We start from the raw sequence: 27,310 nt of genomic DNA on the forward strand, positions 1-27,310 counted from the left end.
GCTCCATTAAAAACCAGATCTGCAGCTTTCACCACCTCTGCTCCCTGGTTCACCCCTGCACTGCGACAATTAAAACCCAAAGGTCTTCAACTCGAACACCTCCATAAGAATACCAGACTCACTATACACAAGGACATGTACAGTCATCAACTTAACCACTACAAAGACTGTCCAACTCAAGCCAAAACTACCAACTACTCAACTTTATTTAAAAAGACAACTCCAATGCACTCTTCTCCCTGATTGACAATATTTCACACCCACCAGACTCAATTCCCTCCCACTAGTACTCATCTGTTTTCTGTAATGGCCGTATGTAATTTTATTGATGCAAAAATCAAAAGGATCCACCAGCAACTTCTTCCTTCCTCTTGCCTTAGTCGATCTTCATTCCTCCTCCTTCCGTACCTGTCCAATCACTTTCAAATTTTACTCTGCCTCTGCCATGAACATTTCAAAAATCATCCGTCGCACCAAGCCCTCTACTTGCCAACAGGACCCCCTCTCTACTGTTCTGGTAAAAACTTGCCTGCTGTCCCTTGTCGCCCTCATCACTAACATCTGCCTCTTATCTCTCCCCACTGGTACTGTTCCCACGACATTCAAAACTGCAGCCATAACCTCAAAACTGAAGAAACCCGGTTTCGCTCAAAAATCTTGGAAAAGACAGTCGCTTCTTAGCTCCCACTTCACTTCCAATAACTTCAATGAACAGTGCCAGTCTGGCTTCCGTCCCCTCCATTGCATCGAAACAGCACTCATCAAGATCACCAAATACCTCCTCCTGGGACCTGACTCTGGCCTACTCACCATCCTCATCCTCATTGATCTGACTGCAGCTTTTCATACCATTTCCCACACCGTATTCCTGAACAGACTGCAATGGTTCAGTTCATACCGAGTCACCTAAACCCAGTTTGTTCAAATGAAACCCTTCAAATCCCATCCATCCCCTGTTTCTTCTGGTGTCCCCCTAGGGATCTGTATTGGGCCCCCTCCACTTTATCATCTACATCCTACCTCTTGGCAATAATTTTCATAAATTCAATTTACAGTTTCACTGTTACACAGAGGACACTGAGCCCTACGTCTCCACCAAACCTACCACCACTCTTCCTCCTTCGTCTCTGACTGACTGCTCTGAACTCAAACACTGGTTCTCATTCAACTTTCTACAACTCAACAGTGATAAAACTGAAATTCTTCTTATGGATACCAAGTCGATGCAAGCCAAAATTGGCAGTTTTTACATCACTCTTGATAATTCCTCTGTTTTCCCCCCCACCCCCCGACCCCCTTCCCCTCAGGTTAGGAGTCTGGATGTTATCCTCGACAACACATTCTCCTTTCAAGCGCACACAAACAACAACATCACCCGGTCTGCATACCTTCACTTACGAAACGTCAATTTACTCCATCCATCTCTCACCCCTCCACACTGCTGCTGTCCTTCTTCATAGCCTCGTCACTTCCTGCCTGGATTATTGCAACTCTCTCCTGTTTGGTCTCCCGCACAAGTCAATAAAAAACTGCAGCTTCTCCAGAACTCGTATTATGACAAAGACCCCCTTCACTCACTACATCATTCCAGCCCTGCAACAACTGCACTTGCTTCCTGTCCCATACCACATCCAATAAAAAATACTGATCTGTAACTTCAAGGTCATTAATAACCTCGCCCCACCATAGGGCTGATAGTTTAATCGTTTTGAGATAATCATGATTTCAGACGTGATCATGTAATCGCCAAAGCTGCAGGTTTTTTGGAACGCTCCTGACTGACCCAGAATCTGTGTCAACGACGTATGCTTTTAGTATCCTGCCAAGCTCACCAATCAGATGACAAATTAATTGCTTTCTTCAGTGATACCGGGTGTTCTATGTCTGCTTGTGTATATTTCTGCCTGAACCTTGATCAAATTCACCAAAATCACATTAGACCAGCGGTCTACCTTGCGCCAAATGTTAGTGATTAGTGACGATAGTAATCGGCCATGAGGGTAGACTCCTGTTGTAATTTGGAGCAATATAGATAAAACTGAACTCTGAATTCTCCTTCTTCCTCTCCTCTCCCATCCCCAGCCTCTTGCAAAGGCGAGGATAAATGGGTATTATTGCTCTGCGAGGAAAATGTGACAGACCACCCCCTTGATTTGGAAAGTATGGAAAATATTATTTTCTAATAACCTCTCTTTATTAAATCTACCTGGAGGAGATGGAGCCGCCTATTTTACCCTGTGGACGCAGTCATCTGTAAAGTTGCCAACAGTCCTTAAAGGCTAATGGTGAATGCAATTTGTGGATTATTGCTTCCTACAAGTGGGAATAACTTTGTTTTCTCTCTGTATAGGGTTAGTAATGGTTGGTCTCTCATTTTAAAAAGTAGGGGAAAAAAACATTGTTTTACATGTACAACACTGACTGATCCTGACTAGTGTTATTTGTTTTTAATTACTTAGGGATTTGGTTAATTGTTTTAATTGGCAGACATTACATTGGGTGCAATATAGTAGAGACTTCAGTTTGAAATACTACACATTAAGTTCAGTCATTACAGTAGGGTAAAAGGTGCTATAGAGGTGTTGAACTTCTGAGTTGTCGAATAATACCATGTGTTTTGAGCTCTTTAATGAGTTCATTTAAAAATCAATAGTTTCATAAATGCCTCTTTTCTGCACAAATTCAGTGTAGACAAATATCAGTAAGATTTTGATCTTGATATACGATATTAATGCTCATCTCCTCCAAGTCCTACCTGAATGAGAATCCAGTTTGAAAAAAAAAAAAGAATTCTTTAGCCACTATTAAATATTCTCAAAATATAAAAGATTAGTTTGCGCTGTATTTTCCCTGCACCCTAACAACACACACGCATGCAGGCACACACACACACACGCACGCACGCGCACGCACGCACACACACGCACACACACACACAAACACACACACAATGGGAAGCACTAGCCTGTGCATGAAATAACCTCCCTCCATTCATCCATCAATTTTCTACACCTCTTGCCCTCTTGCTTGTCCTCATTAGGGCCACAGGTGAGTTGGAGCCAATCCCAGCTAAATTTCTTCATCCATGTTCAACTCATGTTGGCACTTGGCACGCTATCATGAAAGTTTTCACTTTCCTCTTTTATCTGTGTATGTGGCAAACTTCATAACAGAGTCCAGACTCTGAGTGGATGGCAGGATTTTTAGTGCATATTCTATTCTATTTGATGTATATTAATGTTGACTGAATACATGAAGAAAAGGGGGTGGTGGGGAATCCACACAGGAGGCACCAGTGTCCCTTGTTTGCCATCTGTTTGTGTGGACTGTGATTTGATTACCTTGGAGCTTCATTAGGAGAGGGAAATGGGGGACCATCCTGGTGGCTCCCTCATTCTCAACTCCCAAGTTACATTTGCATGAAAGAAGCTTGGATGATTGATGTGCATGTGACGTTAGGGACTGAAGGATGGGCATCTTGTATGTGCAAACCGTATTGCGAATGGACTGCTTATACTCAGAACATCTTTGCATTACAGTTCTTGGAACACGGAATCTGTTTCTCACATGAATTTAGAAGGATTCCAAACTAAATATTGAAATAGCCTAATACACTTTTTTTTTTTTTTGCCTGAATGAATAAATCTAACAAACAAAGGAATTTGCTCATACTACTAACCCACTAACTATGTTGGAATTACAGTATAGTGAAACATAACATTTCTATGATAAATCAGAGAGTTTTTAGTGCAGAGCTTGCTACTTTTTTTGGGGGGGGGGGGGGGGGGGGGGTTCGAAGCAGTTATAATAATTAATGTATAAATGTATATTGTAATGTAATCTTTGAAATATGTATATTTGACCATAGAATACTGTAGTATTAAACTTATAAATCAGTTAAGAAAATGTATCCTTGAAAAAAAGGCACATTTCAGTGTGAGAATGCAGATTAATAAATACTGGATATAATCGGAGTATAAACAGTATAATCGGTAGACAGTATAACTTTGGCTGAAGGTACCGATTTGGATTCTACCGACCAATCACGATAAGTCTTATTGATGATATCATCGTATCAAAAAAATGATGGATGCACCAGCTCCAGGATGTTTAAAAGACCAGTGCATCCACGTCCATTACTTCCTGCTTCCCGAGCTGCTCAGGAACGGCTGTGAAAACGCTCACTTATGCTGCATCAACTAGCTACAGTACAAGTTGCGGAAAGATAGCTAGTGGCTAAACACTGTCCTCTGACGGTTCTGAGCTGCTCTATTACCACGGGTTTGTGCACGTTGCAAGGGAGGGCACCAGTGAGAGAGCTTGAGGGGAATTTGAAAAAGTTCTGAGGGGGGGGGAAAGCCATCAGAAGGATCGCTGGTTCGTACTGGAGGGACCGCAGGCACAGTTGTCGACCGCAAATGTGTACATGTAGCGGGGATACAGGCGAAACAGCGTGGATGTTGGGAGGGTGGGCGGGAAAAAAAGAAAACGGGAGTTCACGCTGGTCTACTCCTTAATCATCGCCTCCGTAGCAGGTAACAAGCAATATTTATGAAAATATTGTCACAAAGGGAGTACTCGGAGTAATTAACAAAATCAAAACGTTATTTGTCTCACCATATATAAAGTGTTGAAAGTAAAAGCAGTCATTGTCAGTAGGGTTCCTATTTCCACTTGTTTAGCTTAATGGCTGATCCAAAGCTTTTAATAAGCTTCAGATTTCTTTCGTATGCGATAAAAGTTCTTAGCATCAATCTTATCCAACCTTTATGTACAGCCGACAACGCAACACGACACTATTCTACAATTATTATATTAACGAAATCAACAACCCATTCATAACTACTGCCATTATCATTTTTACACTGAAGCGTATATTGCAATATATACCGTTACCGTAAAGAGATTCATTGTATATCATGATATGAATTTTAGGTCATATTGCCAAGTACTAATATATAATAAAACAAATTAATCAAGTTTCTTTTAAATGAGTACCATGAAAATGATCATCTGTCTTGTATCTACAATGGAAAGAAAAAGATATGTCTTGTTCAGAAATTATTTTCTTCAGACTTCCGCTTGGCTATGTTAGCCTTTGATTTAGGGGCGATAGTGCCACCTGTTGCTTTGGAATGCACTTGACAGCGTGCAAATGATTTTGTTGTTGTGGACAGAGATTTTGTTGACATGTTCACCTGATGTTACTGGACAACATGCCAACTAAATATACTCTAGCGTCTAAATCACACTGTTCACAAAACCGTGTTGCCACCAGTTACCGACGAAGCATTAACTGGGTCTTTTTGGGACAGATTCAAAAAATGTGTGTCAATAAACAGAGCGCACATGGCTTCATACTGGAGCAGACACATGCCACACCGGTACTTGCCAAGAGCCTAAGGATAGGCTTGTTTGTGTGCATTGTCTCAAAGTTTCTTCACAGCCTGTCTTTAAAATGTTCTTGTCCTGCTTTTCTTATTCCTGCACAGATTCTGTTGTGGTTTGATATAGGTGTTGCTCTGACTGGTGAAGCCAAGTGGAGCTGTGATCTCCTTGTGAACACACCGCTGCCTTGCCACTGTTAATGAGCACGAGGAACTGTGATTATTTTGATGATGTTGAATCAGTCTCCCTGCACTGTGCTGCCTTTGAAAGAATGATGAATGGCTTTTTTAATTGTTTCTAATTGATAACTGCTCTGAGAGACTTTGTTATGAAACACTGCCAATTTAGTAACACCGATACACTGTGGTGCCTTATTAATTCTCTCCCTTCTGGCTCGGAGCACTGTGCGATTGAAGAGAGCTCCATCTGTGTGTCTGTCTGTGCTGTAAGAAGCAGATACTTATATTTTTATTCTCATGTCCAAGTGTCTGGTTTCTTCAACCGTGCATTAATTAATTAAAACATCTCTGCTTATTTACTACCATGTTTAGCTTGCATGGTCAGAGCAGCGTATGCGTGTATCATAATCATTATAGTTGATATTTTAAGATAAATCCTACCTCGGGGTTCTTATCTGCTACTGAGCCAGCCAAAGAGAACATCTACTGTACTTACATATTGTCTCACACCTTTATATAGAGACTGTGATTTTTAAACACAAACTCATAAATATGTGGTACAATGAATAAAAAGAGGCTAAAGAAATGTTTGTTTTGAAAAAAATTGGAATAAAGTGCACAGGAAGCACCAAAAACGTTTGAGCACAGTTTTGGTCATGAAGGCCATTGCTTAGTGGCCTGCTGTGTGTGTGCTTGTACAAACAGATGGTGTCCACGTGTGTGGCCTGTGGTGACTTTTAAGCGGTCCACCTGTGGCTGTTTTGGGAAGTCATGCAGGTTTTTAAGGTTTGCGCTCGGTCCCCAAAAGATTTAATGAGTGAAAACTTCAGAAATTTGGAAAAAGAATATGAGTAAGCTACTTACGACTACTCAGTAATGGCATGCCGCAGAGGCAGACTAGGAATGGGAATCTGATTAAAATTCATTGATGCACTTTGGGGAAAATGAACCATAAATTAATATATTATTTTAATGTCATATTTTGCAGAATAATCAGATGTCATACATTTTATTATCACTGTTATTTTTTTAGTCTTTATTTTTATTTATTGTATGAATGTTATGTACTGTATAATTTCTGCTGCCATGCCAAAAACATGCATGGTAGGTTAAGTGAAGACTCTAAAGTGCCCGCAGGTGTGAATGGTTGTTTGTTTATATGTGCCCTGCGATTGGCTGGCGACTGGTTCAGGGTGTGCCCAAATGCCCGAATGAATGAATGAATTCTGTCTGTAGTTGTTGTGATCTGTGTGGCTGTAGCTCATCCCTCTCCCTGGGGCACTCCACCGTGGTCGTCGCCCCTCTCTCCCTCAGGCTGTGTGGGGTCCCCGGCTGTCTTGGGACTTATGGTAGGGTGTCAGCGCCTCCTGCCTCGAACGGGTCCGCCTTCTGGGCCCTGTTCTGGTCACTGGGCTATGGTTGGTTTGGGGGGGGGGGGGGGGGGGGTGAATTAGCTGTAGGGTGGGGAGGGGCTTCCCCCCTTTTCTCTGTGGTCTGCCTGCTGGCCGGGCCCACTGGAGTCGAGCCTCTTCACACACACTGCACATTTTGAGTACTCATACTGTACATACTTCACACATGGGGCAAACTCACATCTCATTCAGGGTCCCCTGGGGGACTGGCACTGGGCATGGTGGGGCGGGCACCGAGCAGGGTGCTGACACAACTGTTCTGGTTTCCGGTCTGGTTGCTGTCTGTTTTGATGTGTAGATGTGTAGCTGTCTGTTTTGTCATGTGACAGTAACTGTGCAGTCGGGTGTCTCAGGCGGCTGCAGCCCCGACAGGACAAGACCTAGCTCGAGGTTCTGGGGGAATGAAGGAGAAATGAGGTCAGGAGGAACATGATTTCTATGCAATGAACTGCTCTTCTAATACTTTGCACCTGGTGTAGCTTTGCCCTTTCATTTGGCAAAGTTTCAAAATCAACGATGCACAGATGAGTCTAAACTGCCATCAACAAAATATCACCATACCTACAGTGAAGCATGGTTGTGGCAGCATCATGCTTTGGGGCTGTTTCTCCTCAGCTTTAATGGGGGCCTTAGTCAATGTGGAGATAATTATGAATAGTTCCACATGCTAGTCAGTGTCAGCACAAAACCTTCAGGCTTCTGCTAGGAAGCAAAAATGGCACGAAAAGCCTTGTAGAACATCTGAACTTTATTTGGGGTTATCAGAGGCACTTTAAATAATGTTTTGAGTCCCATTTTATAATGTGTTTAAATGGAATTGGTTAGCACTGTGAACACAAGCACATCCCAAGTTATAAGAGTGTGTGCAGACCTGTGCAACCACATTATCTCAGTTGTTTGTTTTTCCTTCTCCTTTCTAAAATATGTATTTTTTTCAATTGGGTTGTATATGTTATAGGTCACATTAATGGTGAAAAGTTTTGAAATTGTTTCTCTTGGTCTCCTTTTTTTATATCATAAAAACCTGGCTTTTTAACTGGGGTATGTAGACTTTTTATATTCACTGTATAAATAAATCTAAATATTGATGTCTTGGAAAATGGGTTGCTGGTCTTTAAGAAACTCCATGTCAACAGTGGCATGGAGTAAGCTGAAATGATACATAAAGCAAACCTTTATTATCCGCATTTTCATGTGGGATATTTATGTGATTTCTAGTAGGGCACGCAGGCTGAAGATTTCACAAGCACAGTACTGAATTGACGAGTTTTGGTCACGTAGCTCAGAGGCATTGCATACTACTGCATGTGACTCTGTGACAGATTTATGATGGGTGGAGCGCTAACGCCGCTGCTAGCATGTAGGACGGTAGCAACCCGCCATGTGTTCACTCACAGTGGAACCTGCCTCATTGCTCATTATTTTCACCAAGGTGAATTTTATGGAGTGGGGGGGGGGTACACATTGTAAACTTGCTTCCCCCATAATCCTTCTTTTTATCATGGAGGTGAACATTCAGCAGTTTTATTTGGACAGCTCCCTGAAGACCATGATAATTATTCATACATCAAACAGTGAATTTTACCCATTTATTAATAACTGCTTCAAGTTTGTGACTGTTTACCTCCAACCCTGAATTTGATCATGCTCCTGAGATGTTTTTTTTTAGTCTAATGCCCTAAGATCTGTGATATTCAAGAAGATGAATTATATTTACCTATCTGTCCTTTCTGAAGTTGAGCAGAGCATCATTTTTAATATCAAGAGAAGCAGCCTTCATAATCAGTGGGTGAAGGGGCTACCATCTTTGCTGCAGCTTGGTTTGCCTGCGAGGATTTTCTGGCTGTTTGTGTCTTAGATGGTGCAACCTTTGGCTCCTTCCGCTTACATACAGTATTTTCACGATCATAAGGCGCACTTAAAAGTCTTAAATGGACGGGGCGCCTTATAATGCGGCGCGCCTTATGTGTGCACCGATTTCCAAAATCTGAAAATGTTGTTGTGTGACTTTGATGAGCGCTCCGCTTGACTGACTGGGAGCATTTCCTGCCGACACGCTGCTTATATAGAGGAAAGGCAGACGTGACTGAGGACAGCATGCGGACGTTAAAGGGGGAAGGGTGCGCGTGAAGGAGGACGCTAAAGGCACGCCCCCAGTAGGTATATAGTATGTGCATTGTGCAAAACAAGATCGGTTTGGCTAAGGACCCCCGAAAATGGCACCTATGAAGAGACACACTTACGAAGCACAGTTTAAACTGAAAGCTATCAGTTACGCGGAGGAACATGGGAATCGAGCAGCCACGAGATTCAAGATCAACGAATTCATGGTTTGCAAGTGGAGGAAGCAGGAAAATGAGCTTCACACAATTTGTGAATGGATTGTGGATGCTTGGGCTAACGTGTCTGCTTGCACTGTTGTTCGGGCTTTCGTAAAAGCCTGTTCGTGAATTTTTAACGCAGAAGTCAGAGGTGTGATTGTGGTCGGTGGTGCGGCTGGATGGGTGTGTGGTGTGAAAGTGTCCTTTTCAAATCTGCAGTAGAAGATGTTCAAGTCCTTGGCTCGTGTACTATTGTTCTCAGTTTGGGGTGATCGTCGCTTGTAATTGGTCAGCGATTGTAATGCATGCCAGATTGATTTAGAGTCATCACACGATCAATTACAGAAAAAAGGAAAATCTATAAAAAACATAAACACAATATTTGCCATCTACAGAGGCCATTTTAAAGATAAATCACAAACCCTCCTGTCTCGAGTTGCTTGGATGTAAAGCAAAGACCCTGAGTGCAATAAGGCTGCGAAGCCAAGCTGATACCAAGTTTTAGCTGGCGACATGCACAGTGAAACTGACCCGTCTGAACTCATGTCTGCATCTGTATTTACATAACAACTCAAAAAAGATATCTTATGAAATAACTATTGGAAATTGTTATAGCTCTTAGCATCATGACAGCCACAAAAGAAAAACATCAAAAACATTTAATTCAGTTAAACAAAAAGTTGCCCAATTAGTTGTGCGCTGACAGATAAGCGAAAGGGTTATTTTCTTGTAATTGCGCTGAACTTTGCTCCGCCAGAGAAATGTGCACATAATACACACAGCTGCGCATAAACAAACAACAACAACTGTCACGTGTGGGGAGTAGCTGGACCCAAGAGCAGGCGGAGGCAGATGTAAAATGATGAACAGTTTATTGAGCAAAGGTTATGGAGGTGGTCCTGGATGTGTTGGCAGGCGGCGTGTGGACAGGTGGCAGGCAGTGGACAGAACAGGCGGCTGGCTTGGTGGCAGGAATGACGAGGATTTCCTGGAAAAGGCAGGCTTAGATACCGGTAGTGATGAGGCTGATTGGAGACAGGTGCTGAAAACAAGGGAAGGGGGAGAGAGGGGATGCAAAGCGCCCTCCTGGCTCCAATAATGGAACTGCAGGGCAGTATATGACAACAACATTAAAAAAAACACACACAGTCATTACTGCAGGTTGCACCATATAATAATCCTTTTAAAAATTCAATATCTGTTTGATGTTCAAATTGTTAAAATTGTACTATATTAAACTTTGAATGCACACTGATAATTATCCCAATCTAATAACGTAATCCAATCAAAATTATTATTTTGTCTGAACGTTGATTTGCACCATTCTCAGAGTTTGAGCAGCCTCCTTTTCTCCTTTCCCTCCCCAATGGAATCTATTTTCTTATCAGTAGCTTTTCCCGTTCAGGTCTCTAGGCCTTATTCTCACTACATCATAAAAACAAAACAAAACTCTTGCTCTACAATATCACAGCGTTATGCTAGTTAATCACCAATCCTCAAAAAAATAAAAATTCCACCACTTATTTTCCCCTGCAGCAACAGATCACAACACAGTGCTTAAGTAGTAACACACACACAGATACATACAGTAGCCACAAAGAACAACAGATCTTCCTGTAGTCATTAAACACTGCACTTTCACCAAACACTTGGCCAAGATTCCAGCATTCATCTCTCAAACATCCCTGGTTATTGGACTCGAACCTGGGAACCCGAACCCCTGACTGTCGGACTTGAACCTGTAATTGTAGGGGACTCAAACCTCTAACTATATCGGACTCGAACCTGGGGACTCAATTCCCTCACTGTCGGGGACTCGAACCCCTAACCTCCGGACTCGAACCAGGAGTCTTTATAACCTGGTCTTTAAGGACTCGAACCTTATCAATGGAATGTGGGGAGAGCAATTACCAATACCACTTCATACAAAGGCGAGATTGTTTCAAATACAGTACACCATATGAAATGCTCTGATGTTCAAGGAATACAAATTTTAGTTAACGTAATTCTTTGTTTGGAGGACAACAGGTCCATTTGGATCCTGAGGTGATAGCTGACATCCAAAGCCCCGGCAGCCCCCCTCCCCCCCCTCCCCCTCCCCTGTCCTGAATTCTTTGGTTGGAGGCAGGACTCGTGCATTTGTCCTGGATGATCAATCACTGCCGGGGTTCCCTGGATCGGCGATCAAACCTAGGATCCCACTTCTGACACCAACTGTTTTGGCAAATCTTTTTCTGACAGAATAAGTAAGGAAGCAATCTTGTCTTTGTGGGATTTTATTACAAAAAAGAAAGAAAGGTCTTTGCAAAGAGAGTAAAAGGTATAAGTCTTATGAGTTGTCACCCCTTACTGAAGCCCAGACAAAAATCCCTTTTGTTATATCGAAGTGAGAGAGACCGAGAAAGAAAACAAAACAATTATCCTTGTCCAGCTGCACTCTACTTATCTTTACCGAATAGCAGCTAGTAGTCACAACACAGCTAGGAACAATTAGTACGCACAGTATGGCCGGGAGAGAGCTAGTAGTCACAATATAGCAATAAAGCCTGTGAATGTTGTATAAAACTAATAAAAGTCATATTTGGTATACATAAAACATAGATTTTCCAACACAAATATCACAAGGTTTGCTACATGAATCATGTTGGAAATATGTATACTTCGTGATGCTGGATGCAAACTAATCCAAATGAAGATGCACACTCACAAACTCATGCAAGTCAGCTTGAAGGTTGACCAGCTAAATAAACACTGTGTAAGGAAAGCAACAAATTTTACATCAAAGCTGTTAAGTACAGCAAGACTTCACACCAAACTATCAAACGTGCACCCAAACCTGGCGTATGATTTGGCCTGAGCTGAATTATCAAAAGCCATCTTGCCCTTCCTCCTGTTTCGGCATGCATTCCCCTCCTTTCTCTCAGCCAATACACCCCCCCACCCTCCTAACCTCTACCTTGTATGCAACTAGACATTCTTGACATTTTACAAAGGTTGAAAGACAAAGAACCTTTTTGTCCTAATAAGGCTGCACTCTGTACTCTACCTGAATGAAAATATGAAGAGAGGGAGGGTGAGTGTGTCTGTGTGTGTGTGTGTTTGATAGGGGTTTGTTTATGTTACAGTGGCAGTTCATACAAGTATGGCACAAATCTAAGAAATGCAAATTAAGGTGTCTAAGGTTAATAAGATGTTGTTGATATGTTTTTTGGTGCAAAAACATATACTGTATATATTCTAACTGTTGAGACCTGAGCTGTTTAGGCATTTGATACCTTGTTTAGATGCACTAACATCTCTCCAAAATGCAGTGTGTATGTGTGTGTGTGTGTGTGTGTGTGCGTGTATATATATCCATCCATCCATTTTCTGAGCCGCTTCTCCTCACTAGGGTCGCGGGCGTGCTGGAGCCTATCCCAGCTGTCATCGGGCAGGAGGCGGGGTACACCCTGAACTGGTCGCCAGCCCATCACAGGGCACATATAAACAAACAACCGTTCGCGCACACATTCACACTTAAGGGCAATTTTGAGTCCTCAATCAACATACCATGCATGTTTTTGGGATGTTGGAAGAAACCGGAGTGCCCGGAGAAAACCCACGCAGGCACGGGGAGAACATGCAAACTCCACACAGGCGGGGCCGGGGATTGAACCCGGATCCTCAGAACTGTGAGGCTGACGCTCTAACCAGTCTTCCGCCTGTGTGTGTGTGTGTGTGTGTGTGTGTGTGTGCGTGTGTGCGTGCGTGTGCGCGTGCGCGTGTGCACACACATATATGTATATATATGTAGTATAGTTCAGTTCTCCGGCAGTGGCACCATCAGCGATCACTTTTGGCCCCAACATGTCAATAGAACAAATCCAAAATACAATTTACTATTTCAAGTTCTTATGGATTGAGCTACTCTTGATAGGAATTTAGTATCGGGCTCTGTGATTACATTAATTTCAAGTCGATCACAGTGGTTAGCTCGTGGATGTTTTCGCCATCAAAAAGCGGAAATGTGCATGACAGCAGCCAATCAGAGTTGTTCTTTTCCTACTCCACTTCCGTTGTGAAAGCAAACAGAAACCGTGCCTTCTCGGCTGACCCACCCCATAACGAGATCGACATGCCCCGTCCGGCTCAGCCATTCTACGTAGCACCAGACCAAAGCAGCGATCACTCGTATCATGACAAAAACCAGCTAATCTTTATTGTTATTACCTTAAACATTTTGAAAGTAGCAATAATGGTAACAGGGTCTGTATCGTCATAACTGGAGAATGATTATGTATACCTCTAAAAATACTCAGGACTTCAAACTAGTGCACTGTTGTTAGATTTTTCTACATACGTTGCACTGTTGAGTGAAAAATTTTCTTTTATTTTCAAAATTTATGTTCATTGTTATTTGGTTTATTATATGCTTATATAATGTTGGGTTTACTATGTTAAATACTGACTATTGAGTGTTGCTTTTGACAAAAGACATTTGATCAGCGTATTCAGTCCTGCTATTTTTTATATTGTTAAATGTTTTGTGTTATTTTAACTTGAAACTGTGTAAATGATATTGTTATTACAGGTGCACATTTGCAAGTAGCTATAATGTTACCCCCATTTGTAGAATCATAACTTGAAAATTATATTATTCACATTTTAAGGCATCTTCATTATCTCCGAGGCGGGCAGTTTGTTTATTTTGTGTCTTGCATACCTGCAAGGTACCCTTTACTACTTCTGACAATGGAAATGTCGTATTATCGGGAATGGTGCGGTTTTCCCAGTTGGAAACACGGCTGTTTCAAGGCTGATGTGAATGTGATATCGCTGTGAGAAACTCAGCAACAGACCCCGATGCCTCGTCTTCAGTCAATCAAGCAGACAGACAGATGTTCTGCAAGTGAGTGATAGATATCCTGCATCACTCCAGGACCTCCAAGCGTAACTCACAAGTACCCAAGGTCCTTGTGGTCTCTTCTCATCTCTCACTCTCATCCACTAAACCCCTCAGCTTTTACCTCTCGCCTCGTTTTTTTGTCTCCATCAATCTTTCTTTTAACTTATTCCTCCTCATTTTCTCAGAAAAACGTGCTCTTTGACAGCAACAGAGAGTGTGCTTCGCGAGTGTAAGCAAGGACGGGGGCATGTGCTGACATGGAATTGTTTAAATTGTTCATCTGGCAGCGGGACAAAACCTTTTAACCTTGAACAACCTGAACCCCTGGCTTGGTCGCTCACATTGCCTTATGTCACCGCCAATCTGAGGTATCTACCTTATTCCCTTCACTAAACATAAAGCTGTGGTCCTGAGTTATGCAATCCCCCCTGCATTGCTTAATCCCCAGTTTTATAGGTGATGCAGTTTTGCAAAGCCATATTAATACAAGCCAGAATACAACCCCGTCTCTGTGTCGGTTCGGCGTTACATAAGGAAAGTTAAAAATATCCAGATTTGCCTTTTTAAAGTACTTGGTATGGTTTTGACACAGAGCTTGTTAAAGACATCTTCTCTTTGTAATTGTCTCGTTTTGTCCCCCTCCCAGTGTGTTTCTCGCTTTCTGTGTGGGATTTCTGTCACTCACTGGGCTGTGGGTAGATATGGGATCATATTCAGACTTCCAGATTCAATCTGCTTACGACTCAGGAGCCAATATTAGCCACACGGTCGTTGTTTTTACTCATGAGCCCGGTTGCCTTGGATACGTTGCATAAGAGGGAGATGGTAAAGCACTGTGCCCTGTGCCTATTGGGAGACAATATGGCAGGTCTTGCTTTTTCTTCACAACGCTTAACCGGATATGTCAAAACACTGCAGAGTCCAGTCCGCCCCTGATGCCACATCTCTGTCACAATCAACTCCAAAATTTCTAAATAAATATTAAATGGGTATGTTCATGACAAATTTGAAATCTTGTTGCGGGAATAATTTGTAGCTCAATATAAAAGAGTCTTGTGTATGTCATCCTTGGCTGTGGTTCAGGCTTTTTTATTTTTTGTGTTGGCTGCACTGAGACCAAAATTATTGACACCACAGGGATTGTCCTTCCATGAGTTCCATATATGCAAGGCCATAGAGGAAGTGCAGTTTGAGCGTGAAAGCAGGCCTTAGTTCAAGAGACAGCACCATCTATCTCCTCTCCCTTTATTGCACACTGCTCTTTGACTCCTAAAAAAACTGAACAAGACACTTCAAATCAACCTGCTTGATTTCTCCAAAATGTGAAAATAATAGGATTATATTTTGTCTAGCTGGATGAGTAAACGTCTATGCTGTGCTATTAACACAAGTTGACTTTTCCAACAATGTACGTTTCCTAGTTTGTAGCAAGCAGGAGAGAAAGTAGGAGAGAAAACTCTGTGTGAGAGAGCCGTGACTGTCTCCATCCACGTTAGCAAGCACCATCTGCTGCATTTATTCAGGCAGGAGTGGAAATATTTGGTTGATTAGGAGCAGATCTGTGAGATAGAGCTGCCACGTGACCACCACTTAAGTGGTGTCAACTGGTGTTCTGAAAAGCAAACAGACACACGCAGGCAGCACAAAATAAATGTGTAGAAAGAAGCATTTTTCACAATGAGAAAAAAATATGGCAATGGCTATTTACTTTGTGGGATCAAAATTAATACATGTTATGATTTAGTGTTAGCTTCACTGCGAACACAGTTTATGTTACAGAGTAGTGCTGACTGCAAATATAGCATAAACAGTTTCACTGAAAATAAACAGAATTTATTAGAGGACTCTATCCATGCAAGTATTAGTGTATTTCTGTTTAATAAATATGTACACGAGTACAGTGGATATAAAATGTCGACACCCCCCTGTTCAAATGCCAGGTTTTTGTGAAATAAAAAATTAGACCAAGATAAATCATTTCAAAACGTTGTCCACTGTTAATGTGACCTATAAGCAGTACATCCATCCACCCATCCATTTTCCATACTGCTTATCCTCACCAGGGTCGCGGGTCCCTATCTCAGCTGACTCCAGGCAGGGTACACCCTGAACTGGTTGCCAGCCAATCGCAGGGCAATAAGCAGTACAACTCAATAAAAAAAAAAAAAAAGACTTTTAGAGAGAGGAAGTGAGGGAAAAAAACAACTGAGATAATGTGGTTGCACAAGTGTGCACACACTCTTATAACTCGGGATGTGACTGTTTTCAGAAACAATGACATTCAAACTCAAACTCATGTTAAATAGTAGTTAGCACACACCTGCCACCATTTGATTACTCCTGAATAAAGTACAGATGTTCGAGTAGGGTTTTTTGTTTTGTTTTGTTTTGTTATGTTTTTGCTTTCTCGCAGATGCCTGAAGGTTTTGTGCTAACACCTGGAGAAAATCCACCCAAGCACAGGGTGAGCATGCAATCCCTCACCTCAGAATTATGAGCCAGATGTGATAACTAGTGGACGCTGCACATACGTATAACAAAAATAACCATTGCAATGGGGCCTTCCGTTAAGTAAAGGAAACAACATGTCGATGACAGCGGCTTCTGGACTCATACCAAATCTCATCCTCCTTGACCTCAATGTAGCATTATACACCTCCCATATCATCCACTTTGACAGACTTGCATCCATTGCTTTTGGAGCCAACCTTCTTTCCTGGTTCAAGTAATATCTCTCTGATCAGTCTTATTTTATCCAACTTAAAACTTTTAGATCCCATGACTCCCAAGATCAAATCTGGTGTTCCTCAAAGCTCTGTACTCAGCACTCTTCTCTTCATCATCTACATCCTACCACCTGGTCAAATCCTCTGAAAATTCAGTATCTAGTTTCACTGTTGCATCGAACACAACCAGGTCTGTATCTCCTCCAAATCTAACACATCCCTTCGCCCATCCTCCCTCTCCAACTGCCATGCAAGTATAAAAGTTTGGTCACTCACAACTTTTGCAAACTAGACAGCAATAAAACTGAGCTTCTGCAAATCACTTCACAATCCACCTTGGCAATATGTAACTGTTTTTCAACTTTGTTCTCATTAAAAAATAAATAAATCTGTCATTTGAACAGGGGTATGTGGACTTTTTACATCCTATAATTTTACATTTATAGTATGTACCAATATATTATTTCATGTAAACTTTTGAATGTATTTCCAGGTGCAGATGTTGGTGGTCTAATGGATCTGGAATCTCTCTACCAAGGCGTGGAGCAGAGCATCAACAGCACCCGAGCAGGACGTGCTCGCAGACAGAGCGTGGACCGCGCCTACAACATTGAGGTTCTGCTGGGTGTCGATGACTCTGTGGTCCAGTTTCATGGGAAGGAGCATGTCCAAAAGTATCTGCTGACGCTCATGAACATAGTAAGTGCTGCTCTCTCAAATATAGACTGGTTAGTACATCTGCCTCACAGTTCTGAGGACCCGGGTTCAAATCTGTGAGTGCGAATGGTTGTTTGTTTATATGTGCCCTGCTGTTGGCTGGCGACCAGTTCAGGGTGTACCCCAGCTCTCGCCCTAAGACCGCTGGGATAAGCTCCAGCACGATTGCGACCCGAGTGAGGATAAGCGGTACAGAAAAAGGATGGCTGTATGGATAGATCCTAATATACAACCCCAATTCCAATGAAATCCCATTCTGCACATGTTACAACAGCGTGGCTTCGTAATAAAAGAGTGGGGGTACTAGACTGGCCTGCCTGCCGTCCAGACCTGTCTCCCATTGAAAATGTGTGGCGCATTGTAAAGCGTAAAATACGACAACGGAGACCCCGGACAGTTGAACAGCTGAAGCTGTACATCAAGCAAGAATGGGAAAGAATTCTACCTACAAAGCAACAGGAAGTCATGGGGAGGTCAAAGAATCCTGGCAACACACACACACACAGAGACAACAACTGAATGAGGATTCAATTCCATCCCACATTCTCATCTAGCAATCAGCCACAGGTAATCCTTTCTTCTCCATCTGAATATGATGAGATTTCATTTTTGTGTGTGCGTGCGTATGTGTGTGTGTGTGTGTGTGTGTGATAGGTGATCCGTGTGCTCTGAAGTTGCATCCACACTACATTTCATCGGGCTTTGTGTCCTGTCACCACTCACTGTCGACATGTCATCTCCCGCTGGGGTTTATGCATACGCGCGTACACGTACAGTGTGAGTGTCGGCTTAAACCCGCCACAGACTTTAAGATTCGCAAATTAAACCTGTGGCGCACAATCGTGTGTGTGTGTTTGTGCGTCTGTATGAGTGTGTGTTTTCCTGTAAACTGTAGCTTGGAAGATGGCGTGCTGTGCAAGAAGCCAATCTCCGACTGCTCCGTAGGTGCAAACTTTGCCACGTTCTTTGTCTCGGCTCGAAGCGGAGGAAGAACACGAGCCGCTCTTCTCTCTGCCGCCACCATTAGTAGTGTGTGAGACAATCGAAGAAGAGAAAGGAATACGCAGCAACCCCCTCTCCTCTGCGTGGTGGTGGTGGGGGGGGTTGATGCAGAGGGAGAAAGAGTATTTTAAATAGCGCATCCGGAAAAAATGACTGACAGCCCGATAAACAGAAAGAAATGTTGCCTCCCACATGTGGTGTCTTTGCAACGCTCCTCATGAAAGTTTGCTTTGCTTTCCTCAGGTTGGGTGTGCCTCCTCCCTCCCTCTCCATTTCTCTCTCTCTCTCTCGCTCTCTCTCTCTCTTTCACACACCTTTTTCTCCACACTCCTTCCTGACTTTCATCACCAACACTGCTCATAAATAAATTGTTGTGGCAAAGAGTTACTATTCAGAGAAAATATTTATTTACTGTCGCCACATCAGCCTCATAATTATGATTGGCTTTTCATTTTGTTGGAAATTCACTGTAGACAGTGTGAAATTTATAGCCGGCCAATTAGGGTTGTGTTTTAGTTCTGTTTATTTATATAACATCCCCAATGCACTTATTTTACTCACAGTTTACAGTTTAATTATTAACTAAACTAAAGGCTGGGTTGTTGCTGCTTGTTGTACAACAAATTATCCCCAAGCACACGTGTCAAACTCAAGGCCCAGATCCGGCCTCACAGCATCATTTTATGTGGCCCCACTAAGGCAAATAATGCACGTCTACTTCATGTTTCTAGCCAAAATATGTACCAAAATTGCAAATAATCTTCACGCTTAACAACACTGAGATATAGATAAGCATTTTTGTTACCAATTAAGATTCATTGAAAAATAGTTTCTATTTTCCTGGACTTCCTATTTCAAAACTAGTTATCAACCAATCTGTTGTAGACTTTACACCGATCTGATCGGCCTGATAGGTCGGTATTGATATTTAGCATTTTATGCTGATCGGCTGATGTGCTTTAATGTCATAATTCGGCGATCCGATCACGCCATTGATCGGCTCCGCAAAACACATTTACTCTGCGTCGCCATCGTGCACAGTATATTTGAATCCAAAAGCTAGTTTATTTTTAGCCTTGTTGCATGTCTTTTTACGTAGTACTGTGAATAGCTGACGGCCAATAAAGTTATTTTAAAAAAAAAACATGTCGGCAGTGTGGAACAGACAACACGTCTGAGACAGACAAGACGTGATGCAGACTAGAAGACAAATTTGCTCTTTCACGATTGCACTATGTCAGACTACTGCAATAAGATCTTGTATTCCGATACCACCGCATCCCGTTTTTTTACGATCATTGGGCTTTATCTTGTCAACTCAAATGCGACCGGATACACTCATTAATGTGGCGACGACAACAAGAGTGGATCGCGTCGACTGTATTACATGAACAAAATGGGGAAAAACACTGTACTGGTTAAGATAATCGCTAATCGCGATTAGCTGCAATGCTAATCTGAACAAAACGGACAGTCATTGTTTGTTAAACATCACCAGATAGACGTAATTACCTCTTGTGCTCCAGTGTATAAACATTCAGCGAAAACGGGTTGTTTACTCTGATAGAATGTACGAAAAGCTCAAAACGTTCGGTGAAACTGCTTCCCTCCGGGATGTGCTCAAGCATTCTCATGTTACATCCCCTACGACAAAGTGGCGTCGGTTGAAATAAGTCCCGCCCCTTGATCTCAAAATAACTCACATTGGATGAATTCAACATTACCCAATGACAATACAGAAAAAGATGAATGGACAGTGTGTATAAAGTTAAGCTGTAAGCTTCGCTAACAAGGTGAACGTTACTGTAGAAAAGACCAATTAAACTGAGCTAATATGAACTCATTTTAGTGAGAGCTTTTACCTTGAAACTTCAATAACACATTACTTACTGTATTTATTGTAAATAATCCTGAATCGAGGTGTATTTTATCCACAGGACATCATGCAATTCAACTTATTTATAAGTATTAATATTTATCATTATTCATTTATCAGCTATTTATGAAGGATATGGATCAGTATCCACTGGGCTACATCAGTATTACTTAAAATCCCTAAAAAAAAAAAAATCCCTAAAAATAATCAAACCCTCTAACCCAAATAAGTAAAGAAATATTTTTTAGGTATACAGGCACTTTACTTTTTAAATACAAAGCTGTCATCATGTGTTTACTTTTGTACTCCATATGCACAAATAAGTTATTATCCTTCCATCCATTTTCTACCGCTTATCCGGGTCGGATCGCGGGGGCAGTAGCTTTAGCAGGGATGCCCAGACATCCCTCTCCCCAACCACTTCATCCAGCTCTTCCGGGGGGGATCCCGAGTCGTTCCCAAGCCAGCCGAAGGACGTAGTCTCTCCAGCGTGTCCTGGATCGTCACCCGGTGGGACGTGCCCAGAACACCTCACCAGGGTGGCGTCCAGGAGGCATCCGAATCAGATGCCCCAGCCACCTCATCTGGCTCTTCTCGATGTGGAGGAGCAGTGACTCTACTCTGAGATCCTCCCGGATGACCGAGCTTCTCACCCTATCTCTAAGGGAGAGCCCGGCCACCCTGCGGAGGAAACTCATTTCGGCCGCTTGAATCCGGGATCTTGTTTTTTCGGTCACGACCCACAGCTCGTGACCATAGGTGAGGGTAGGAACGTAGATTGACCGGTAAATTGAGAGCTTCGCCTTTCGGCTTAGCTCCTTCTTTACCAGAACGGACCGATACAAAGTCCGCATCACTGTAGACGCTGCACCGATCCGCCTGTCGATCTCCCGTATAGTCCACTCGGATTCGATGTCCCCCGCCTTCCCCGGAACATGAGCAAAGTTCTATCGGAGGTGGGAGTTGAAACTCCTTCTGACAGGGGATTCTGCCAGACGTTCCCAGTAGAAACTCACAATACGTTTGGGCCTGCCACGTCGGACCGGCATCTTCCCCCACCATCGGAGCCAACTCACCACCAGGTGGTGATCAGTTGACAGCTCCGCCCCTCTCTTCACCCGAGTGTCCAAGACATGCGGCCGCAAGTCCGATGACACAACCACAAAGTCGATCATCGAACTGCGACCTATGGTGTCCTGATGCCAAGTGCAAGTGTGGACACCCTTATGCTTGAACATGGTGTTCGTTATGGACAATCCGTGACGAGCACAGAAGTCCAATAACAGAACACCGCTCGGGTTCTGATCGGGGGGGCCGTTCCTCCCAATCACGCCCTTCCAGGTCTCACTGTCATTGCCCACGTGAGCATTGAAGTCCCCCAGCAGGACGATGGAGTCCCCAGCGGGAGCGCTCTCCAGCACCCCCTCCAAGGACTCCAAAAAGGGTGGGTACTCTGAACTGCTATTTGGTGCATAGGCACAAACAACAGTCAGGACCCGTCCCCCCACCCGAAGGCGGAGGGAGGCTACCCTCTCGTACACCAAGGTGAACCCCAACGTATAGGCGCCGAGCCGGGGGGCAATAAGTGTACCCACACGTGCTCGGCGCCTCTCACCGTGGGCAACTCCAGAGTGGAAGTGAGTCCAACCCCTCTCGAGAGGACTGGTCCCAGAGCCCAAGCTGTGTGTGGAGGCGGGTCCGACAATATCTAGTCGGAATTTCTCAACCTCACACACCAGCTCAGGCTCCTTCCCTCCCAGAGAGGTGACATTCCACGTCCCTAGAGCCAGCTTCTGTAGCCGGGGATCGGATCGCCAAGGTCCCCGCCTTCGGCCACCGTCCAGCTCACACTGCACCTGACCCCTATGGCCCCTCCCACAGGTGGTGAGCCCATGGGAAGAAATAAGTTATTATTGTGCACGTTTTTTATTACACTTTCCAAGAGGAAATAAACATTATTTATTTTTACATGCGCTTTACCTCTTCAATACATAGCTGTCATCATGTGTTTACTTGTGTACTCTATATGCATAAATAAGTTATTATTGTGCAATTTGTATTACAATTTACAAGTTTGCATGCAATCTACATTTTCAATGTTTATACACAACTGTCATTTTTGACATATTTACATGGCATCAAAAATAAGTATTTAAAAATTGTCAAAATGTAATCATATATGTATTTCTACTTCTTACTGAATCAATATCCATCCATCCATCATTTTCTTTACCGCTTATCCTCACTAGTGGGCGTGCTGGAGCCTATAGCAGCTATCTTCGGGCGAGAGGCGGGGTACACCCTGAACCGGTCGCCAGCCTATCGCAGGGCACATAGAAACAAACAAACATTCGCACTGACATTCAGACCTATGGGCAATTTAGAGTCCTCAATCAACCTACTTTTTGGGATGTGGGAGGAAAGCGGAGTGCCCGGAGAAACCCCACCCAGGCACGGGGAAAACATGCAAACTCCACACAGGCGGGGCCGGGATTTGAACCCCAGTCCCCAGAACTGTGAGGCAGATGTGCTAACCAGTCGTCCACCATGCCGTGAATCAATATCAGAGCATTTAAATCACTATCAAATCGAATCAAATTGCAACCAAGAATCGAAATTGAATCGAATGATGAGGTTCTTAACAAAGCCCAGCCTAACCATACTGATATTTTTCCTTTTAAATAATATTAAAAACACAAAAATTCTGTTTGCATAACTTTTCATTTCAATGGGGAAACTTGAATTGATATAAAGCATGAGTAAATTGAGTTACGAGCTGCTGTCCATCTGATATTGGCTGTGTAATTACTCGACTCCGTCTGTATGTCCCCGACTGACTGAAAACGAAAGCCAAAGGTCAAGATGAAGTATTTGATCAAGTGGTGTTCAAGCATGTGTGTTTGTGAGTTAGGCGTGGCGGTGTGGGTGTGGGTTCTGCTGTGTTGCAGGACATCAAAGGATACCCACCCACATTCATCTGAATCCTAAAATCTGAATTCTATTTCAGAAGTTCAACTCCAGTTCGGCGTGTGTGTGTGTGTGTGTGTGTGTGTGTGTGTGTGTGTGTGCGTGCGCATGTGAATGTGTTTGTTGAATGTGAGCACTGGTAATTATACTTCCCACTCCTTTCCCATGTGTTTACTTATTTTCTCTATGTGCCGTTCTGTTGGACTATTGATGGCTGTAACGATGTGATTCCATCATTGATGACAATGATTAATGCTCACCCTACTAATTTGTTACTTCCATTTAACTTTATTACTCTGATGATGGGTTTATTAGTTTACTGTCACAGTAAAACTTCAACAAAACTCGACAAAAAGAGGCGGGACCTGGTGGAGTGGCATGTGAGTGTCTGAGCATGGTCTTTGGTCAACAGCATCTCCTGCGTGAGTGTGCTCATTGTGTTTTACTGTTCTCCCGACGTTCAGTAAACACCTGAAAAATGCATCTGTCAGTGTGGCCCTCATTCCCCACATGCAATCAGAATCAGAATCATCTTTATTTGGCAAGTATGTCAAAAACACCTAAGAAATTTGTCTCCAGTAGTTGGAGCCGCTCGAGTACGACAAAAGTCAGTTGACAGAGAACACTTTTGAGACATAAAGACATAAAAAACACAGTCACTGAGCAATAAAAGGTCACCAGTAATGTGGTAATGCTGGTCCATTTTTTTAATTACATTTATTTCTTGACAATTGTGCAAAAAGATGCAGTCCTCTAGCAATTAGAGCAGCTTGAAATGACTAATCGAACAATAGTCCGGTGCAATGACCATTGTCCAAAGGGCGCAGAGACTTCAAGATACTGATGCAGTTCAAAGTGACTAGTAGTGCGATAATGTGGGACAATGTCGATTGTGCAAATGTTGCAAATGCTACTCAGGCACATGAGTGCTGAGTATTGGTCAACAACAGATATGCAAATAGTGCAGCGTGGCGAGACTACTACAGTGAGTGCATGGGTATTGTATAATTGGCCCGACAGAGATGTGACAACAAACTCAAAATAAAATTGTCAGCATGTTGCAATGGGGTTGTAAATTAACTGTTGAAGAAGTTAATGGGAAGAGGGAAGAAACTGTTGGAATGCCGACTTGTTTTATTTTGCATTGTTTGGTAACGCCAACCTGAGGGAGGAGGTGGTGACCAGGATGTGGAGGGTCCAAGAGGATTTTGCATGCTCTTGTCTTTTGTTCTGGCAGCGTGCAAGTCCTCAAGGGTGGGTAGGGGGGTACGTACAATGTTTTCAGCAGTCGCCGTATCGACAGACTTGTCACCGTCTTTGATGAGGCCGATGACTGTGGTGTCGTCTGCAAACTTCAGGAGTTTGACAGCCGGGTGCGTTGAGGTGCAGTCGTTCGTTTAGAGAGAGCAGCGGAGAGAGGAAACAACCTTGGGGCGCCCGGTGCTGGTCGTACGTGTAGATGAGGTGGTGTCTCCCAGCCTCAGCTGCCCCTCAGGAAGCTGTAAATCCACTGGCATATGGCAGGCAGATGGCAGGCAGGCTGAGCTGGAGAAGATTGGAGGAGAGGAGTTTGGGATGATGGTGTTGAACGCAGAGCTGAAGTCCGCGAACAGGATCCCCACGTAGGTCCCCGCGCCGTCGAGGTGTTCTGGGATGAAGTGTAGTCCCATGTTGACTGCCTCATCTGTAGACCTGTTTTCCCGGTTAGGCAAACTGCAGGGGGTCCAGCAGGGGACCTGTGACGCTCTTGAGGTGGTCCAGCGTGAGGCGTTCAAAGGACTTCATGACCACAGATGTCAGGGCAACAGGCCTGTAGTCATTCAGACCCGAGATTGCAGGTTTCTTGGGGACTTGGATGATGGGGGAATGTTTGAAACAGGATGGTATCTCGCACAGTTCCAGAGATCTATTGAAGAGCTGTGTGAAGATTGGAGCGAGCTGGTCTGCGCAGGCTTTGAGGCAGGATGGGGACACATGGTCTGGGCCTGCCGCTTTGTTAATCTTTTGTTGTTTGAAGATGCGTCACACATCCTGTTCGTGGATGGTCAACGCAGAAGGTGTGGTGGTGGTCGGTGGTGCGGCTGGGTGGGTGTAGAGTGTGAAAGTGTCCTTTCCAAATCTGCAGTAGAAGGTGTTCAAGTCGTCGGCTAGTCTTTTATTGTTCTCAGCTTGGGGGGTTGGTTGCTTGTACAACGTAATTGGTTAGCGATTGTAATGCATGCCAGACTGATTTCGAGGCGTTAGCGGTAAACTGTTTTTCTAACTTTACTGCATAATTCCTCTTTGCAAAGTTAATTTCTTTAGTCAGCTGGTTTCTAGCGCAATTATCCAGGGCTCTATCCCCACTTCTATGTGTGTCCTCTTTAGCCTGGCGAAGTTGCTTAAATTTGGCAGTGAACCACGGCTTGAGAGCATTACCGTAAGTGTACTGTAAAAACCCATGTGTGAGGGAGTGTTGTGATTCCATGAGTTCTTGGAGAGTCTTTTCTTGTCTTCCTATGTGGGCTCCTTGGAGAGTGAGTGTGTTCATCAGTGTCTCCGGAGTTGCTGGGTCCATAATGGCCAAAGTATTGTGTCACGTATGGAGAGTAGCTGTATCTAAGAGCAGGCGGAGGCAGATGTAAAATGATGAACAGTTTATTGAGGAGAGGTAATGGTGGTGGTCCTAAGTGGGTTGGCAGGCGGTGGCGTGGACAGGTGGCTGGCTTGGCGGCAGGAATAACGTGGGTCAGGAACACTGGGGAAAACACTGAGAACAAGGAGACACAGGAGTCAAAAAAGGGAACGAGGAATAGAGTGACATATGTGAGGTAAACGGGCCGTGGTACCGCTGGAAGTAACTGCAATACTTTGGCGAGGATTTCCTGGAACAGGCAGGCTTATATACCGGTGGGGATGAGGCTGATTGGAGACAGGTGCTGAAAACAGAGAGGGCAGGGGGGAGAGAGAGAGGACGCAAAGCGCCCTTCCGGCTCCAATAATGGAACTGCAGGGCAGTATATGACATAAACGAGACAAATCTTTTCTTCCCCAATATTTTATTGTCATATGGACAGTAAAACTCAACGGTCGTGCCGAGCAATGAAATTCTAACTTTGACAGTCTCCCTCCATTTACACAAACAATACAAAAGACAAAATCTATAACTCTCAAAATCCAACTTACGGTTTAGAGGTCTAGAGCAACAATTACAGAAGTACAGTATATCCACTAATCACGCTGCAAAAGAAAATGAAAAAAACAACATGCATCATCCATGGAGCAAGCTATGGGGATCACACAAATCCACTTTTCTTAGTCAAATCTATTAAACTTAAAAGATCTTGTGAAACTACAGATGGCACAAATAACATATAAAGCGAAAAACGAACTATGAGAAAGATCTTTTGTGTTCTATTTGTGGAGACAACCCATGGAAGAGTTTGAATGTGGGGTGAAACAATGTTCAAACATAATCCAGTTTAAACAAGTATCGAGATTATTTTCAGTTTATACTTTAGTGAGAGTGTTTGACAATTGCAAGGAGTTTATTTGGTTGTTCATTTGGTGTTACCTTTTTCGTATGTACTGAATGTTGAATGTAAATTTAGGAATACAGATGATAAAAACAACTCATGTTAACATTTCTTTTGCAATTCATTTATGTATGGTAAAGATTATTGCTAAAATATTAGAATAAATCCAGTAAATTACTGTATAAACTAGAGTAATAGCTAGATAATTACCTTATGAATAAGAAGAGAGGTAATGATATAACGTGTTTAACTGTACAATGGATCCATGCAGATGCAATGCAGTAAATCAAATCCAGCAGTTTGCAGATAACAAATTATGTCT

General features: G+C 43.2%; 1 protein-coding gene across 3 annotated transcripts in view; it reads left to right on the forward strand.

Moving 5' to 3' along the window:
* The window catches only part of LOC133407389 (A disintegrin and metalloproteinase with thrombospondin motifs 2-like), a 155,967-nt gene that overhangs the window by 96,343 nt on the left and 32,314 nt on the right, over nt 1–27,310 (forward strand). For 2 of the 3 annotated variants that reach the window (XR_009769162.1, XM_061685210.1), the window contains exon 4: nt 17,405–17,610. Coding sequence is in view for 2 of the 3 variants with exons in the window: in XM_061685210.1 (XP_061541194.1) it covers nt 17,405–17,610 (206 nt within the window). In the remaining variant the exon portion in view is untranslated. Of the gene's footprint in view, nt 1–17,404; nt 17,611–18,116; nt 18,196–27,310 lie in introns of those variants that run through there. The other variant, XM_061685211.1, reaches the window with a different exon arrangement.

The sequence above is a fragment of the Phycodurus eques genome, chromosome 9 (genome assembly GCF_024500275.1).
Source record: "Phycodurus eques isolate BA_2022a chromosome 9, UOR_Pequ_1.1, whole genome shotgun sequence".
NCBI lineage: Eukaryota > Metazoa > Chordata > Actinopteri > Syngnathiformes > Syngnathidae > Phycodurus > Phycodurus eques.